The sequence below is a fragment of the Crocodylus porosus genome, unplaced genomic scaffold (assembly GCF_001723895.1).
Source record: "Crocodylus porosus isolate Cpor-Errol unplaced genomic scaffold, CroPor_comp1, whole genome shotgun sequence".
In the NCBI taxonomy this organism is placed as follows: domain Eukaryota; kingdom Metazoa; phylum Chordata; order Crocodylia; family Crocodylidae; genus Crocodylus; species Crocodylus porosus.
This window is the reverse complement of record NW_017728886.1, coordinates 208,011,457-208,030,607: the sequence shown is the minus strand read 5'-3', so window position 1 is coordinate 208,030,607 and position 19,151 is coordinate 208,011,457. Positions and strand designations below refer to the sequence as shown.

Below are 19,151 nucleotides of genomic sequence, written 5' to 3'. Positions count from 1 at the left end.
AGACTAACTGGCCTATAGTTTCCTGGGTCCTCCTTCCTCCCCTTTTTGAAGATGGGAACCACATTGGCCTTCTTCCAGTCCTCTGGCACCACACCAGAGCACGTAAAGCCATGCCAGGGGTCCTGCAATGACCTCAGCTAATTCCCTCAATACTCTAGGGTGGAGATCCTCTGGACCATCTGATTTGAATACATTCACTCCCTCCAAAAGTTCCCTAACTAGTTCCTTAGTAACCCTTGGCCTAGGTGCGCCTCCCCTGAGGTCCCCAGAGGGTGGGGGGTGACTGTTCCGGTCCCTGCTCAGGAAAATGGAAGCAAAGAAATCATTAAATATGTTGGCTTTGTCATCTGGTGTGACGACCAAATTTCCTAGCGTGTCCTACAGGGGCCCCACATTACCCAGAACCTTCTTTTTGCCCCTTATGTATTTAAAAAAGGACTTTTTGTTGTCCTTGATCTGGGAAGCTGGTCCCAGGTCCATCTCTACCTTGGCCTTCCTGACTGCCCCCCTGCATCCTCGAGCAACTGCAGTATAGTCCTCCCTGGTGATGGCCCCTTCCTTCCATTGGGTGTACGCCTCCCTTTTAGCTAGGAGACATTCCCAGATGCTTTTGGTGAGCCATGGGGGCTTGTGTGCCCTCCTGTTCCCTTTGATCCGTGTTGGGATTACCTCCTTTTGTGCTTGGAGGATCGTCTCCTTAAGGAGCGACCACTCTCCTTGGACACCTGGCTCCCCTCCCCTTTGGGGCCTCAGTGCTTCCCCGACTATTCTCCTTAGCTCATTGAAGTCTGCCCTCCTGAAATCTAGGGCTGCTGCCTTGCTGTAGGCCTTTGCCACTTTGCGCTGAATGGTGAATTCCAGCAAGCGATGGTCACTGTCACCCAGGTGGTCGAGCACCCGCAGCCCCTTCACCAGGTCGTCACCCGTGGCCAGCACCAGGTCTAACAAGGCATCTCCCCTGGTGGGGCTGTGCACCTCCTGGGTTAGATGGAGGTCCTGCATTCTGGCTAGGACCTTATGTGAGCAGTCAGACCTGGCTGACTGCTCTTCCCAGCAGATCGAAAAGGTGCTTCTCAAACTGTGCCCTTTTTAAGTCTCATACTGTTCCTAAAGCAATCAGGGCTTTGACACTGTCTCCCACCCCATCCTCATTAAAAAACTAGGTGACTGTGGCATTTATGCCTACACAGTCAGATGGATTGCAGATTGGTTCAAGGGTCGTACTTGTCGGAGCTGAACAAAGGCCCCAAGGTCACGGTGGGCCGGGCGGTGGCTTGGAACAAAACAGGCGGGATTATTGGCGTGGAGCTCTGAGGCACGAGACTCATATGGTTTCAAATAACAAACTGGATTGTATTAACTTATGCTTTGGGGCGTAGGCAACGATGCTTCTTCAGTTACAGTAGGTGGAACGAATAAACAACAACAAAGGGGTCTGTTGGCCCACGGGGTTCCGGAATGAGCCCTTGCATTCTACCCCGCGAGGGATAGGGGTGGCTGCCCACTCCTTAAGTCCCAGGGCTGGTCAACAGCTCATATAGGGATCAACAGACAAACGACATCTATAACGCGTCGTGACGCCAGTCCAGTGATGGACAACGGGTGGTCAATAGACGAAGTCGAGGTCAGGAGCCGGGATGTGATGCAGCGGAGATACGATCGAGATGAGTAGGGATGAGCCAAGCTGTAGTCAGTAAACAGAGCTAAGGTCATCAGTCACGAGCCAGGTAAGTAGAAGCCAGAATCAAGTTGAAGCTGTAGGGATGATCAAAATCGAGGTCGAGGTCAAAGCCAAAACAGTCTGGTGATCGAAAGAATCAACACGAGGAGAGACGAAATCGAAGGGTAAATCGCTGTGTGAGGTTATGAAGAGAACCGGGGGATCGAATCCCAGTACCTCTCTCTGCCTCACAGTCCCTGCTGAAAGCAGCCTCCACTTACAGATAGAGCACAGTCTCTCACAACTCTCTCACCAACGATGCCCAAAAACTCACCAACCCGAGGTGGGGGGGGCTCACTGGCTTTTATAGCAACCCCTTGGCCAATCAGGGTACTTTTTCAAAAGAACTTTCTAGTCAGATTAGGTCATGCTCTTGCTGACTGAGCATGTGTCTGGTTAAGTTCTGTGTTGTAATTGAGCATGCGCAGGGCTGAAAAGTAGGTCACGGGTGATTGACAGTCCTAAGGGTCGAGGAGGGGGCAAGCTCTGGCTGCACTGTGGAATTTTCCACTCCCTTAGGCTGTCTGTGCATGTCAAACTTAACTCCTTGTAGTGACAGCACTTGTATCTAAAAATTTACTTTGACAGTACTCAGAGGGTGATGGTGGACGGGTCATATTCAGCCTGGGGGGAAGTGGGCAGCGGAGTCCCCCAGGGCTCGGTCCTTGGGCCTGCGCTGTTCAATTTCTTCATCAGAGATTTGGACGATGGGGTGAAATGCAACCTGTTTAAATTCGCTGATGATACCAAAATGTGGGGTGAGGTGAGCACACTAGTAGAGGGAAAAAGACTGCAGCAAGATCTGGATAGGTTACAGGAGTGGGCTAACATAAACAGGATGCGTTTTAATACTGACAAGTGCAGGGTGCTGCACTTGGGCAGCAGAAACCAGCAGCACACTTATAGAATGGGAAACTCCCTTCTAGAGAGCACGGAGACAGAAAGGGATCTTCGAGTCATTATTGACACCAAGATTAACATGGGCCGACAATGTGAGGTCACGGTTGGCAGGGCTGACTGGACCTTGTCATGCATCCACAGGTGCATCTCAAGTAGAGCTAGGGAGGTGATCCTCCCCCTCTATGCAACGCTGGTCAGGCCACAGCTGGAGTACTGCGTCCAGTTCTCTGCGCCCCATTTCAGGAGGGATGTGGACAACATTGAAAGGGTCCAGAGGAGGGCCGCCCGCATGATCCGGGGACAAAAGGGCAGACCCTACATTGAAAGAGTGCGGGACCTAAACCTGTTCAGCCTTCACAAGAGAAGGCTGAGGGGAGACCTGGTGACTGTCTATAAACTCACTAGGAGGGACCAGAAGGGTTTGGGGGAGACACTGTTTCCCCTAGCGCCCCCTGGCATGACAAGGAACAATGGACACAAATTATTGGAGAATAGGTTTAGATTAGACATCTGCAAGAACTACTTCACAGTTAGGGCAGCTAGGAGCTGGAACCAACTTCCTAGGGAAGTGGTGCTGGCTCCTACCCTGGGGATCTTTAAGAAGAGGATTGATGCCTACCTGGCTGGACTCATTTGAGCCTAGTTTTTTCTCCCGCCCAGGCAGGGGGTCCGACTTGAAGACCTACAAGGTTCCTTCCAACCCTACTTCTATGATTCTATGATAGGGTTTCTGGACAAAGGTGATGTCTTTTATTAGATCAACAAAATGTTTGCAAAAAAAAAAAATTTTTTTTTGCAAATCACCTCTTGTGGCAAAGTGAGTGGGCCGCAGCTAGCCACAGTGCTAGTTTCCCCACCTGTTTTTGGGCACACCACTCACCTGTCTCACTTGGTACACCTGGCGAGATTGTTGTTAATCAATTAAGTTGTTAATTAAGGCAGGAGGCTGCCCATTCTTGCCCCGATGCCAGGAAGTGCTATTTGCAGCTCCGTTCCTCCCCTACACCGCAGCCCAAGCCTTGCAGATGGCAATGCTCGCAGCTTACAGCCGGACCAAGCATAGGCCTTGTTGTCAGGCCTCAGTCACACACACATTCATACTGCCCTCCTCTCACTAAGGCCTCACACACTCCACCCCCTCTCACAGGGTCTTTTTCATGTGTTGACAACTTGTACTGTCTTGCTCCCTCTTGGAGCAGGCCCCATAGGCTATAAGCTTTAGCTAGCTCATACCTTGGGTGGCAGACATACTGTCTTTTGGGCCTCTTCCATGACCCTTACTGGCATAGTGGCTAGCCAATTACCCAACTGGATCTAAGCTTGCCTTGGCTCCTTTCAGGGCAACTCTGTATACTTATACATACTGGGCTGCCAGCCCTCTGGTTTTTCACCTCACTGGGGCTCCAAACCGCCCGTCACTGGGGCCACCCCCTCACTGGGGCCGCAGGGCTTACCTCCCTGGTGGGTTCAGGTGGTCGTAGCTGTGCCTGGGTCCCAACTACCTCTCCTTGGGGTCTTGCCCCCACAGGGCTCAAGTGGCTGCAGCTGTGCTTCCGATTATAAATGACCCACCCAAAGGTGAGGGCTGGGGTTAAGGAGCCCTTACCCACCTTTCACCAGGGTGGTAACTGGCCTGGTATTTCCTGGGGGCTCCCACACCACTGAGACCCCCACCAGGCCACCCACTCCCAGCAGGGTGCAGTTTTAGGTCATGCCCAGGACCAAGAGTCTCCAAACCATCCCCTACAGCTCCTGTCCTTACTTTCAGGATGTTACAGCCAGGCAGTGTTTCTGCCTGGCCTGCCAGCAGGGAACTGTTCTGTTTATTATATAGGTGGCCAGAGATCTAAAATGGCCACTGCAGTCACGCATCTATCCACAAGCCCTGATTGCTTTTTCCTCTAGACCAATACGGCAACAACCTGGATACCTTATACTGTTCCTGTAACTCTGTTATAGATGATAAAAAAACAAAACCCACCCATACAACACTGTATGTCAGTCACTCACTAATCTCACCCATTGCCTAAGAGATGTCCAGTTGTTTTTCATTTTCTATGTTTTCCTCCATTTAAATTTCCCCTTTCCTTCCTCTTGGTATACTCTAGAAGTTCTATTTGCATCACAGTTTGAAAAACACTGATCTAGGACAAAGAGAAATTTAAAAGTGGGGAAGTGGGGAAGAAGTCATTAGTCAGAATAAATATCCATAATAAACTTACTAACTGGTAATACATGATAAGACTTAGATTTCACTTTAATTCTTTGAATAGTCTGCAAATGAAAACCCTGGAAATATAGCCCAGAACGGGGGATCCTTGCATGAGGTGAGATATTGTGAAGTCATTGCAATGATGCTTGATTGGAAAGAAAAGATGTGGTAACTGTTTACTTCTAGCTCTGTTACTTCTTGAAAAATGAGGTAACCTAAAAGATCAGGTGGCCTCAGTCACAGTGTAGCTTGATACCATGCAGAAAATGCTTCATGTCTTTTGACTATGCTTGCAATCATATCAGTGTTGCTGGCCTAATGGCACTACTAAAATAATTTAAAAAACACAATCATTTTATAAAGCCCTATGCATGTTGCCATTATGATTTTAATCTGTTTTTCTTAGTTTTGCTTCATTCATCTGTGAAATTAGGTACTGCATCTTCTGTTGAACTCTAACTTCCTGAGACTCCTTTGAAAAAGTCAGACTGGGAGCCTAGCTTCAGGTTTCTATTTTTGAAAATCTTAACCAAAGGTTTACAACACTTAGTTAAGTTTATACACCAAACCATCGACAGAACTTTCACCTCCAGCACTAGGTGCATGCTGGAACTACTCCACAAGCTTGTCTGTCATTCCTATTCATTTCTTTAAAGTACAAACAAATAAAAAGTGATTATATTCACAGCTCAATAAAACCAATACCTGCTGTACACCGCAGAGCTATTTTCACAACAGCAATTAAAGCCTTGGTTATTAAAATAGTTAATCTTAATATGAATATGTTATATTTATGTAAATATATTATTGAAATAATCATTCCTTAAATAGGAAAAAAATGCAGTGCATTCAGAAATCGGAACTACTGCATCCTCAGCTTAATTTTCCATGATAATTCTTCATGGAATTATCAATATGTTCTTGTTCTCCAGCAGGAAGTAACCCAAAGGTAACACAATTTAATGACCTCTTACTCAGATCCACAGCAGATTCCAGCTGCATGCAGAGCCCTTCTTATCTTTCAGCAGTGGTAGTGCATAATGCTATACAAACCTGCATTATCTCCTTCTGAAAAACAGTGTACAACAGACAGGATTTTTGTTGTTTCTTTAAAGGGAGACTTCTACTACTTCTGCTTTCTAAAAGCCGGTATCTTATCAGCAGGGATCCTAGTTTTCTGTTTGCCACAGAAAAACACGGAAAAACACAGAATCTGCATTTTCCTACCATCTGCCAAAAGCCAATCGGCAATGGGGGAGGAGTAGAGGGGAAGAGGTGGAAGAAGGAGGCACTGCTGGTTGGCTGCGAAACAAAAACTGCAGCAAAAAATAAAAGGGAGTAGAAATGGTACCACTCACTGTGGGATGCCACTGTGGTTTCGGTAGGTTATAGAAAAATGCAGATTTTTGTGTTTTTTGAATAGATTTCTTCACTTTTTTCCCCACAGAAAGCTAGGATCCCTGCTTATCAGCAAATAAAAAAAGGAGGGGCATCCATTACATCATTACTTAATGATGTGACTGGGAGAAAACCTTTGTCTTTGAAATGTGCTGTGGATATTCTGATTGTTCGCAGCTGTTACGATGGTAGTGGATTTAATAAGTTTCTCATGAGAGTGTATGAGAGAATTGTGCAGTAAGACAGCTTGATGCATCTGGGGGAAGAATTCTTATAAAATGTGTGTGTCCCTTCCGTGTTCAAGAAGCCTATGGGTGAACCTGAAACAAATGTCAAGATAAATAATAGGGTATTTAAGGTGAAAGTCTGTTTCTACTGCTCTTGAGCAGAAGCTACTGGCATATTATGGTTCCCTGATCAAGCACTAAACAATGACTACACCGCATTAAAAACCAGGTATATTAGTCTAAAGTCAGAAAGAAGGCAGGGCACGGTAGCATCTGAGAGATTCATGCCTCTTGAATTCTTTGGGGGTTCTTTGGGGCCTTTGAGGGTGCCTACTTGAGTTCTTTGGTGGTGGACCAAGGTGATCTGGTTGACATAATATATCTGGACTTCCAAAAAGTCTTTGACAAGGTCCTCCAGTAGAGGCACTTAAAGGAGTTAGGTAGTCAGAATTATAGGAAAGGTCTCTCATGGATTAGAAATTTGCTTAAAGATATAAAACAAGGTGAAAGTATAAATAGTCAGTTTTCAGATTGGAAAGAGGTAAACAGTAGGGTCTCCCAGGGATCTGTGTTGGGACAAGTGCTCTTTAACATATTTATTAATGATCTGGGAAAAGGGAATGAATAGCTAATTCACCAAATTAGTGTCGATGACACAAAATTATTCAAAGTGGTAAAGACCAAGGCAGTAGACTGCAAGGTACTACAGAAGGATCTGGCACTTTTGAGTGAATGGGCAACTAAATGGCAGATGAAATTCAGTGTAGATAAATGTAAAGTGATGCACATGGGCAAAAATAACCTAAACTATACCTACACTATGAAATCCTCTACATTAGTTGGTACCACACAGGAAAGAGCTCTGGGAAGCATTGTGGACAGTATGCTAAAAACATCAGCTCAGTGCTCACTCAGCAGCCATCAAAAAGGCAAACAAAATGTTAGGGATTATTAAGAAGGGAATTGTAATGAAAACGGAAAAAATCATCATGCCTCTTTATAAATCCATGGTGCATCCACACCTTGAATATTGTTCCAAACTCTGGCCTCCACACCTCAAAAAGGATATAGAAGAACTAGGGAAGGTCCAGAGAAGGGCAATAAGGATGATTAGCGGTATGGAGGGGCTTCCATATGAGGCAAGACTAAAGAGGTTAGCCCTATTCAGTTTAGAAAAGAGACACTTGAGAGGGACCATGATAAGGGTTTACAAAATACTAAATAGAGAAGAGAAAGTCAATAAGTATTTATTATTCACTCTCACATACAATACAAGAACCAGGGATCATAAAATAAAACTGGTAGGTAGTAAGTTTAAAACTAACAAAAGGAAGTTTTTTCACACAGCATGTAATTCAAGTGTGAAACTCATTGCCACCAAATACTGTGGAAGCTGACAGTTTATCCAGATTCAAAAAGGAATTGGAAAAAAATTATTGGAGGAAAGGTGCATCAGTAGCTATTGAGCATGTGAATTAAGGGTGCAGCCTCTGAATCAGAACTTCTTAGACCTTAAATGTTGGAGGCTGCCAGTGAGGGAGGAATAGTGGAAAAAGATGTGGTCACACCCTGTTCACTCTCCCTTCCAGCATCCACTCTTCCACTGTGTAACACAAGGTACTGGGCAAGATGGACCTATGGTCTGATCCAGTAAATGGCAGTACTTATGTTCAAAGATACCATCTTATGAAGTAGATTGTTGCCTACAAAAGCTCATGCCCATCTGGACAAGTCTGTCTCTAAGGCCTCCTCTGCACATGAAGAAAAAGGCATGCTCAGATCTAACGCGTGATCCACATAATCGTGCTGCCTGCCATGCCAGACACATGTGGCAAGAGGCATGATTGTAAGATAGCACATTAGATCCCATTGTGTCTCATTGCTGGGGTAGGGAAACCCAATCCTGGGCACCCCTGGCATCAGTCTAAATTTATTGCACAATTAATGAGGAAATAGCATAATAGTATAACATGTAGAGGGGGCTTTAGGTACCACTCTACTCTGCCCTCTGCATAATTTATTGCAGAAAGTACCTAGATGAGTGAACTACAAAGATATAATGGCAATTAAGAGGGGAAAAAAGAGAAAGCCAGACAGATATATAAGAAATAGGCTGGAAAATGTTTAATCGTGCTAAAAATACCATTGTACAAGAGAAATCAGAAGTACGCACTGGATACTATGCTATATTCTGGTCACACTTTGAAAAAGTTTGTAGGGGAAGATCTGAAATAGATAAAAACAAGAACAAAAGTATTCTTAGAATCATGGAAGACCTTTTATGTGGAGAGTGAAGGGATTGGAGCTGTACACTTTAGAAACAAGACATCTATGCAAAGGTGTAGGAAGTTTTTACCCTGCTCTGAGCACTGAATGGATGCAGGGAAGGAATGTGCTTACTACTGAACAGTGAGGGAAGGGTGCGTTACCTGCAGGGCTCTTTTCACTTGAGCAGCAGTCGCTATTGCTATTGCTTGTCTCCTGGCAAAATGAGCCACTGAGACGCACGCAGCAGGGCTGGCTCTCAGGAGCTCTTCCTGGTGTCATATTTGCCCCCTAGCCCTGGGGGCAAGTTTGCAGTTCCCATGGCAAAGCATCATTTTATTGAGCATGGTGCTGCCTCTTCTCGCTGCACCTGCTCAGATCTGTGCCTGCCACAGGAAAGACTCCGAAGAGGGAGGGGGTCAACCTGGCACCCTGTCTAAGTTGGCTACCAGGGCTAGTAATCCTCTCACCCCAACCTTGTTATATTACTGCTTAAATGAGGCATGGTGAAAGTAAACAAAATAAAGAATAGTATAGAGGGGCACAGTCAAGGAGACAGAAAGGCAGCAAATCTAAACTTTAAGAAGACAGTAACTCTATATATTAGCAAACCAGAAAGATCATTGCCACAAAGTATCACTGAAACCCAAACTGATCAGGATTACAAAGGTCTGGACACTGATATGGATGATAAAAATATCCACTGTTAAAATAATATTTTTAAAGTATCTAATGCCACACGTGCCTGTTTTTTTAGAGCATAAGGTAACCTCTGATGGGAAGTAAAGTAGAAACTTTCCATATGGATCATTCCATAACAGTCTACAGTAGAGTTTGTAACATCTTCCCCTGAAATAGTGATTCCAGTCTACTGTTAAAAGACAGAATTCCAGCCCGCTGGTGTGACCCAGTTTGGTAGTTTCTCTCTGCTTAAGATTTTTTTATTTAAAGTAAATATAATATAAGCATTGAAATGATAGAAGTTTTAATCATATAGCTGTGACTCACTGGTCCAAGACACGTTTTCTGTATCCTTATACTTTGCTTCCCAGTTACCTGATGTTCATTGGTCAGAGCATTTCTTTTTCCTACAGTTATTGAAGAACTATCACAAGTGGAGAGCTGAATGCCCAGAAATAACTGCAGATTTACAGCCATCTTCTATTCTTAATCTCCTGCGTGCTGGTTACCATGGAGTTCTGCGATCGAGAGACCCACATGGCAGCAGAGTTCTGATTTATAGGATTGGTAGGTAACAACCATTTATTACAGCATAGGACTTTCCTTACACTTTGGTGTTAGTACCAGTATAAACATTTTTATTAGGGTTGAAATTTTTCTATTGTCATCGCTTTACTTGTACAGCTGCTAGTTATATCACTATATAATCCAGTACTGTATATACTGTATTAGTTATTTTCCCTGCCTTATAGGGAGTACTGCAATAAACACTTTCATACCAATATAACTGTGTCCATATTGAAGTCAGGCTGGGACAAGTAGGGTCTGTACTGTTTTAACCATACCACTGTATAGGTAAAGGGGTATAATTTTGTGTATAGACTGGTCTTTATGCTCAATGGCTAAATGAAAACAATTTCCAATCGGACTCAAGGCCAACTTCAGTAACAAAGGTTAGAAAAGGGGTAAGGTTAAATGGGAAATCCAGTATTTCCATAATATTGTGTGGGTGTGCATAGCTACTTAGGTATCTAGTGAGGGTTCCAATGGCAAGCAGACATCCAAGGGATTTTCAGAACTATTTGGAAACATCCAAATTGTCTCGGTATGCAGTATCAGGAACGCTCTGAGGGCCCTTGATCTTTTGGATGGGAGTCTCAAATTGTATTTTCTGAACTGCCAGAAAAGCTGCTAAAGATGCTAAAAAGATAATGATGTCAATGACATAACAAAGCAGAAACTAAAAATATAGAGTCTCAAATTTCTCCCCCACCTACCTGCTTCTCACCTATTGACTACCTCAATTTTCATTTTCACTGATTGGCTTTCTCACATGCATACCAGCCTCTGGCTTCTTTATTATTCCATCCAGAAAGAGCACAGACCAACTGCAGGCACTTCTCCAACCCGACAAAGGGTACTTGTACCCAAAAGCTTGCAAAGAAGAATTTTTCCAGCTATTTGGGTTGGTTTCATAAAAGATATTGGATTTACCCAAAGAACCTTGTCTGTCTATGTCCCTAGACCAACACGGCTACAACCTATATCCCTAAATTGAAAAACTCATTTGACAGATTCTGGAAGGACTTAAGTGCCACAAACATTTTTAAATGTTTGTTCTTCAGCCACTTAAAGGTATCACATTCAAAACAATTGGATAAAATGTTGTTCACTTCCTGTTAAACTTGTGTGTGAATCAGTGTTAAATTGCTGTCTGTCTTTTTAACCACTGTATTTACTATCACCCCACCATTACTGTTATTGTTGTTTACTTCTCTTACAGGAGATCTTAGAAACCCTAGTCAAGGATTAGAGACACACTAAGTGCTAAAGAGAGACCAGTAATGCAAGACTTATCTTCACTAAGAAAGGTGTACTTTTAATGTGTTGGCCAACTTGTTCAAATCTTAGTATAGACAAGGCAAGTTGTAGTTTTAACATGTTAATTTGTCAAGGGTAACTGTAGTCATTTTATTTCTAGATGCTGTAGTGAGGAGTTTGGTGAGGTTCTTCCCAATAAGATTTTTACTTTCATTGACAAACTAGATAATTCTCGAAGCAAACATTTTGTTAAACTTCGAAACAGGCTTTCTCTTTTTAGGAAAAATTGACTGCTGAGAGCCTGAGTGACCAGGCAGAGCAGAAGATGAAAGGTGAGCCAGACCAGAGGTATCATGACTTCTGAACAGACAAAATGATCCATTGCAGGATCTGAGAAGTCTCAAAGGGAAAGAAAATGGCACATACACTCTGTATGTAGTTTACTTTTATTTTTTGTACTTGAGGAACTAATTAAAAGCTGTTGCAAGTGGAACTGTGTCTTGACACAATGTCCATTTGGTAATGCAATGCAACCTATTTGCTATTTAGGACAATGGGATCCCAAGATGTTTACAGCATATGATGTGTTTCGTGTAAGTCTTATCACATCAGAGCTCATCGTAAAGGAGACAGAGACACAGCGGAATGGAGTCAAGGCAATTTTTGATCTTCAAGGGTGGCGATTTGCTCATGCATTTCAAATCTGTCCGACAGTGGCCAGGAGGATTGCTGCTGTGGTCACAGTAGGCTTATACTTCTTTCTACTTGCTTTATTGCCAAAGGGCTAAACTATGGCAAAAATTCCTTGTGATTAAAACCTTGCAGAGATCATGCAGCTTGAAGGAACAAAACAACTGTGCTCTTCAGGCTAGTATTTTTCATAAAGACATTTCTTCTGGTCTTGCTTGGAAGTTCGGGTCCTTTTTATCACCATACCCTCTTTAGGCAGTGACTCTTAACAAGGGTGATGGGGCACCTTGAATGCCACCAGATCCTTTGAAGGGTACTATGAGGTGTGATTTTTATCCCATTGTTAAAAAGTTCCTGCAAACAGTTGCATTTAGCAAGCTTGATTTTTAATCTAGATAAGAGCAGGTCAGTTCAAAATCGTAAGAGAAGAAAAGTTAGTGTAACATTGATGAGGAAAACATTTGTGACTGCTATTCTAAGTTGACTTTGGTAAGAGGGAAGAAACTTGTAGTCACCAGAGCTGTAGCAGTGAAGCAGGGTTTGAAAGCAGGCTGCTCTTCCTCAGTTCCAAAGGTGTCTTAAAGATAGAGCCCATTGAGCTGTATCATCCAGCCGTTGGTACTTCCTGTGCCAGTGACCCACAGGCAGCATGCAGGACAGGCTGGATGGCCTATGGACCTGCTTCAGCTTGCACTCCAGGCCCTGGATGAGCGGCCACCATGTGCAGCACAGCACCGTAGTGACTGCCCGCCACTCCAGGGCCATGCTGTGCTCAGTGATCACTCTGCGGCTCCAGGTTACTACAGTCCCAAGGTGGCATCTTCATGGCCATGCAGCACAGCCCTGGAGCAGCCGGAGCAGGACTGGGCTGCACACGCTGCTCACTCCAGCTGCTCCACGACATGCACTAGATCTGGAGTGCAGGGCTGCTCTGTGGATGCAACACCCCTGCTCTGATCCAGATAAAGTATCTTTGAATAGTGGCCATATTTCCTTTCAGCTGTGGCACTCCAATTCATTTTTAATACAGTTAACATTTTTATTATGGAGGTTATATGGCAGCTAAATTTTTCAGTTCTCACAAGGGTAAAAAAAAATTCACCTCATGACTCAGGCAAGACTCCCCTTAAGACCAGGATTTTTCCAAAATTGTGTCATAAAAACAATTTTTGTAACTAAATTTCAGTGATCTATATTTGATTCTGAGTGTTTCTCTACATCCATTTTGATTTATTTTTTAAAGAAAAGATTCTTTCCTGATGCTCTAAAAAGCTACTTTAAACTCTTTTGACTCACTATTTTGAAAATAAATAGTTCATTTTTGGCAAATCTTCCCCTCAGCCCTAACAGAGGACCTTCTTTCAGAATTTGTCATGTGAGTTGCCAAGGAAAGCTGCTGGCTGCCTGGCTTTTGGATACCTTTGTCATACATTCTGCATTGCACAGAAGTGGAGGCTTGTGAAAAGGCCAGATCTAATGATAAAGCAAATCATGTTCCCTCTTACTGCAGTGATTTCCTCCCAATGCAATTAGAGGAATTAGTTTAGACTTCTTTTTTCTGAAGTTTAATAGCAACAAAATGTAAATGGTAAATACAGGTTTCCCTCGCTTTATGCAAGCTCTGTATGTGTGAAGTCACTCTCATGCGATGACCTTTTTACACCAAAAATTTGTTATATGCGAGGTAAATTCACTCTTATGAGATGGGTGTGGTGGAAGTCCACAGTCAGCTGCTTTGTGCGGTGCATTGTAGGAGTGACATGCACCAAAATATCATTTCCTGTGTGGATCTGTGCGCGTCACTCATAGTCTGTAACATGTTTCCATAGTCACCATCCCTATTATGGCCTTTAAGTGTCCCTCTAGCTTATCTTCAACTGTGCTGTTGGTGAGTACCAAAATTGTTCTGTAAAAGTGTTAGAAATGGGTCTGAGGTCAGCATAGTCTAGGTTTTGGAACATATTTCTATTTGTTACATTGTAAAGTGGGTTCCCTTTGCGTGAACCCGAGTTATATGCTGTTTTCCAAGAACACATGTACAGCATAAAGTGAGGGAAATCTGTACTCCAAGCAAGAGTTAACAAAGGTAGGGGGAGGAGGTGCTCTGACCTATGCACTAGGCTGCACTTGGCCATAAGGAAACCATTTAACTAATAATTGCTCTTTTTTCTGTTGTTATTTTGACAGGATTCCTTTCCACTAAAGGTTCGTGGCATCCACTTGATTAATGAGCCTTTATTTTTCCACCCCGTCTTCAGTCTAATTAAACCTTTCCTCACTGAAAAAATAAAGGAACGGGTGAGTAATCATAAATATTTCTTTTCTTCCACAAAAAAATTACAGCCATCAAACTTTCATGAGGACCTGGGTCACTAGTGCTTGAGCACTGAATGGCTTGTCAGGTTTATACTTTCATTCTGACAGAGATTTTTGTAGAAGAAAAATTCTGTATAAATATTAATGATCTGAGAGTGGCAAGAGATTGGTATCATCACAGTTTTCATAATAAGGAACACAGCAAGTCTTCAGCAGAGGGAGGACTAGAGCCCTGCTCTCTGATCCTTTCTTTTAAATTCTACTGAATATTATTCATTGAGCCCTAGCATTATGCTCCATGCACTTCAAACATAGTGGAAGACACCACTGCATAGCACATACCAGCCTCTGGCTTCTTAGCTATTCATTCCATCCAGGAAGAGCACGTATCAACTGCAGATGCTTCCTCAGCCTGACCAAGGGTATTTATACCCAAAAGCTTGCAAAAAATTTTTCCAACTATTTGAGTTGGTCTAATAAAAGATTGCAGATTTACCCAAAGAACCTTGTCTTTCTGTGTCCTTAAACCAACCCAGCTACAACCTGTATCCCAGATGAAAGACCAACATAGGCAGGCCCACAGTTGATGAAGTGGAACAGAAGTTTGGGATCAATAAGACCACTTAAAGTGAGCCCAGGCTCATGTGGTCTGGGGAAGAGGCCAGCAGGACTGGCTTCAAGAGGAGCAGATGGTGCTATCTCCCTCCCTCTCTGCTCCCAATCATGGAGTGTTGACAAAAAGACAGTTAACCACCTGTTCACTTCATTATGCTTTTATTCCTGGAAGTCATTGTGCCATTTTGATCTGCAGAAAATTCTTGTTAAATGTTAACAATCAGATGCTGGCCATTTAAGCAACGGAAGCAGTGAGCGAGGCATCAACATACTGTAAGCCAGCGTTGGAAAAATCACCAAAAAGAAAGCTTTTTTTACTGTAACGACAGGTTAAAACATCTGAATTTACTTGAAAGCAAAGGATCTGATTTCTGTTGGAATCAAGTACCCAGGCACTTCTGAAAATTCCACTAAATGCCTATCTGCCTTTTTTGGCACTTAAATATCTTTAAAAATGTGATACTTTCTATCTGATCCTGTTAGGCCAACCACCTTTCACACTGGTTTGCATAGTCATAGATTCATAGATGCTGGGGTCGGAAGGGACCTCAACACTTCATCGAGCTCAACCCCCTGCCTACGCAGGAAACAGTGCTGGGGTCAGATGATCCCAGCCAGATGCCTATCCAAAATGATCAGACTTTTGTGCATGATCAGACCTTTAAGGTTGGTCTTCATACACTTTAATTATGTGGGTATACAAGGCTTTCTCTAATGAAAATAATTACATTAGTGCAGAAACAGCACATAGAGCAAGATTTGGTTGCTATGCTTGCAGCTTTGTAAAGCACAGTTCCCTGAAATTTCAGCATCTCTCAGGATTGCATTTCAAAGAGGAGGTAGTCTGAAACAGCCACAGCATATTCGCACAGTGAGAACTTCTGTTGAATATTTTGTTGCATAGCTACTGACAATAACACACTGAAAGCATTTTGTGAAAACTAGCTTGTTTCACTTCTCACACCTGTGGTTCTCGGCTTGCTTAATATCTTCACACAATACTATGGGATTCAAGCAGAAGTAAATGTGTATCTGATAAGCCTAGAAAGCCATTTTCAAACCACCTTTCTGGTTTCAGGTACACATGCATGGAAACAATTACACACAGAGCCTGACTCATCACTTTCCAGCCAGCATTCTCCCACAGGAATATGGAGGGGAGGAAGTCTCCATTGAAGACCTCGCTCAGGAGTGGACTGACTTTATAATGGAATCCGCAGAGTATCTTCAGAGTATTTCTCTTGTTTCCCAGTGAACCAAACATACAAAAATAACATCTCAGTTTTTCGGTTGGTCGTTAAAATAGAGAGCAGCAGTTAGTTCCTTGCATTCAACTGCAATCAGAAAGAAATGTGATCAGATGTCTTTCATGCAAATTTGAAATGATTGTAAACAAGACATTGGGAGCTGTAATGCCCCAGTGACTGCCTTCTTATGTTAGCATGAAGAGATCAAGTATTTACATCTCTGAACTAAAAGTTTCATGAGTTTCACATTTAGTGGGATAATATGCACTACTCTTTGTAACAGATTAAATTATATGCCTAGAGGCTGTATAATGCTACATGTAGGATATTGCGGAGATCAATATTCTTCTAGATATGTCCTCATGGAGCACTAATTTGTGATGGTTCAATATAGACCATATGCTTAGCTCTTGCATTAAGACTCATCAAGTTGATGAGGGGCAAAGATAAAGAGCCAAATGATTTCAAGAACTGCAGAGCCATCCTGATTAGAGCAAAAGAGTTTGGCTTGGATGCAGGATTATACAAAGCAGTGATTTTTTTCCCCTCGGGGCTCTGTCTATCTGAAGGGGGCAGAGAGGGGATGGTTTTTGGACTGATTCTCAGGGAAACTGATTTTCATTCAGTTTGCCCAGCTGGGCCTGCACAATTTGGATGGTGTTTAGTCTGCAGTGGTGGAACACTGCTGTGCCATCCGCTGCAATGAGCAGCTCCTATCTGTGGGAATACTTGAGATGATAATCTAACACTGTGGAGGGAGAATGGGGAAATGCAACTTAACTGCTGTGAAAAGACAATGTAAATCAGAAAGCAGGAGGTATAAATAAATATAAATTTGAAAAGTGATGACTGATTCTCCCTCTAACAGATCATCTCTTGGGGAATTTACAGATCAGTTCCCTATGAAATAGTAAATACCTTTATCTTCCTATCATTCCAGTTTTCCTGATCTCCTGCTGTTTTCCTTTTCACTGACAGCCTCTTTTCTACCTTGTATTCTATCACTGTAATGCCTCCCTTTAGCCCTTTTTCTCTCCTGCTCTCTTCCCCCTCCTCTCTCTGCTTTACCTCTCTGTTTTACCTTTTGTCTTTCTAATTTCTACCTATTTACATTCTCACTGACATCCTGCCACACTTTCAGCTTCTCTCATTTCTTGGAGTCTCAGACCAGCAGAGACTCCCCATGCCTGAAGAACGGTGTGTGCGCCCAAAAGCTTGCCAAGAACTTTTTTCCAACTGCTCAGTTGGTCTAATAAAAGATATTAGGTCTACTCAAAGATCCTTGTCTGCCTGTGTAAATAAAGGGTACTTAGCAATTCACAGAATCAGGCTGTTAAAGGGAACACAGTAGATTTTCCCTCATGGGGTAGAAATAAGAGCTACTGGCCATAGCTATTATATTTCTTCAGTATTAATGCTCTGGAAAGAAATCACAGAAAGACATTTCCAATTAACTGAAAATTTAGTTTTCCAGTGAAGATAACATTTTGTATGGCTTTTGCTTTACCTAGCAGAAGTAAACTTCGTTGTTAATTATAAACTCACAGCCCTAATTGTTTCACATGGCCTCGCATATTATATAAAGGCAAAATTTGGCTTCATATTTTGTGGAGCGGCATTACATTTTTTTTGCACCAGACCAATGAAATAATGTGTTCTTTTTTTTAAACTGAATGCTTATGAGTAAAATGGTACTCTGAATGTTTAACACAGTCAACGTAATGTTAGCTGTAAGTATATTCTTGGGATTCAAATATGTTTTTTAATGTTTTCACCCATTATATAGCTCAAATTACTCAGATGTCACTACAGAATTTTGTAAGATGGGTGGAAAGGCTATTATTAAGATGAATGGATATGAAGAAACTTGAATTGCAAAGTAAAAAACAGTCTGCACATATATTATTCCCACTAAAATTGCAACAGGAGTGCCTTTTTTAACAATAACTTGCTACCAAATGCCAACGCAAATATAATTTTGCTACTGACTATAAATGCACTGTAATGCACAATGTTTTATAATTTTGTACATATTTTAATCTCTCTATATTCAGAAAATAAACAGAATAAACCATTTCTAAGAGATGTGTGCTGGCTTTTTTTTCTTCAAATGCCCAGATAGTATGACATCTTCCAATTATAGAAGTATTCATTTTCCAAGTAGCTTCTCTAATATTTGACCTATTAATCATAAAAGTACATTGTTAATCCAAGTCCAAACTCAATGAAAATGGAAAACTTTATTCTTTAATTGAAAAAACTAATTTGGGGGTTTTGGGGGGTCTGTTCTACTGTCCCTACAAATGGTAACATATGCATAGAGCTACCATCGGCAACCCAGCTGAACTCATCAAGAAGAGGTTTGATTTTTTTTCACTGCTTAGTAACTATTTCATACCTGATGCCCTGGCAGCCCATTCAAAGCCCCTTCTGTCTATACCTCATCTTCTGGCATATCATGCAGGTTACTTAGCCTTGAGCTACTTTTTGAGATAAGGCAGTCTGCTCTGGCAAGGGCAATTTAAATTTTTGTATGTGGTTCTCAAAATCCATATAAGCACATTTGCCAGTCCTACTTTCACAGTCAGAGGCCACCTATACTCAGCATTTATACACCTGATCCATACACAGACCCTTGTTCTCTGCCATCAGCAGTACACACGCAGCCTGCCCTAATCCTTCACAGGAAAATATTCTAATGTAACCCGAGGGCTTCCCTCCAGGGAAATTCCCACTTTTCCTCTTTACTTTCTGAGCAGTCATTTCCTAGACAAGTTATTCCTTGGTTTGAACAGTCTCTACAATGCTTCAGCTAGTAGAGACATAAAGCACTTGCAGTAGTGGCAAAAAAGTAAACTTGCTTTTATGTTGCATGCAGAGGCTGACTCCACAGCACTTACCTCTGTAAACAGCCCCAACAAAGTCATTTTTAAGTCATTTATGCTTGTATAAAGTGCCAAATTAGACTCATGTATAGAGAAGACCTGGGATTTCTTTAAGATCTAAAGATATAAAAAATGATTTAGGGTTGCTGTTTGTAGCCATGTTGGTCTACAGAC

The 19,151-nt window shown here is 42.5% G+C and overlaps 2 protein-coding genes across 2 annotated transcripts in view; both read left to right on the top strand.

Annotated features, from left to right (window-relative positions):
* The window catches only part of TTPA (alpha tocopherol transfer protein), a 32,866-nt gene extending 15,753 nt beyond the window's left edge, over positions 1 to 17,113 (top strand). Inside the window, exons 2-5 of the mRNA XM_019548560.1 lie at positions 9,817 to 9,970; positions 11,774 to 11,967; positions 14,102 to 14,212; positions 15,924 to 17,113. Coding sequence (XP_019404105.1) covers positions 9,817 to 9,970; positions 11,774 to 11,967; positions 14,102 to 14,212; positions 15,924 to 16,100 — 636 coding nt within the window. The 3' untranslated portion in view covers positions 16,101 to 17,113. The remainder of the gene's footprint in view (positions 1 to 9,816; positions 9,971 to 11,773; positions 11,968 to 14,101; positions 14,213 to 15,923) is intronic.
* Positions 17,114 to 17,813: 700 nt separating this feature from the next.
* The window catches only part of GGH (gamma-glutamyl hydrolase), a 27,906-nt gene continuing 26,568 nt past the window's right edge, over positions 17,814 to 19,151 (top strand). The window contains exon 1 of the mRNA XM_019543329.1: positions 17,814 to 17,822. Coding sequence (XP_019398874.1) covers positions 17,814 to 17,822 — 9 coding nt within the window. The remainder of the gene's footprint in view (positions 17,823 to 19,151) is intronic.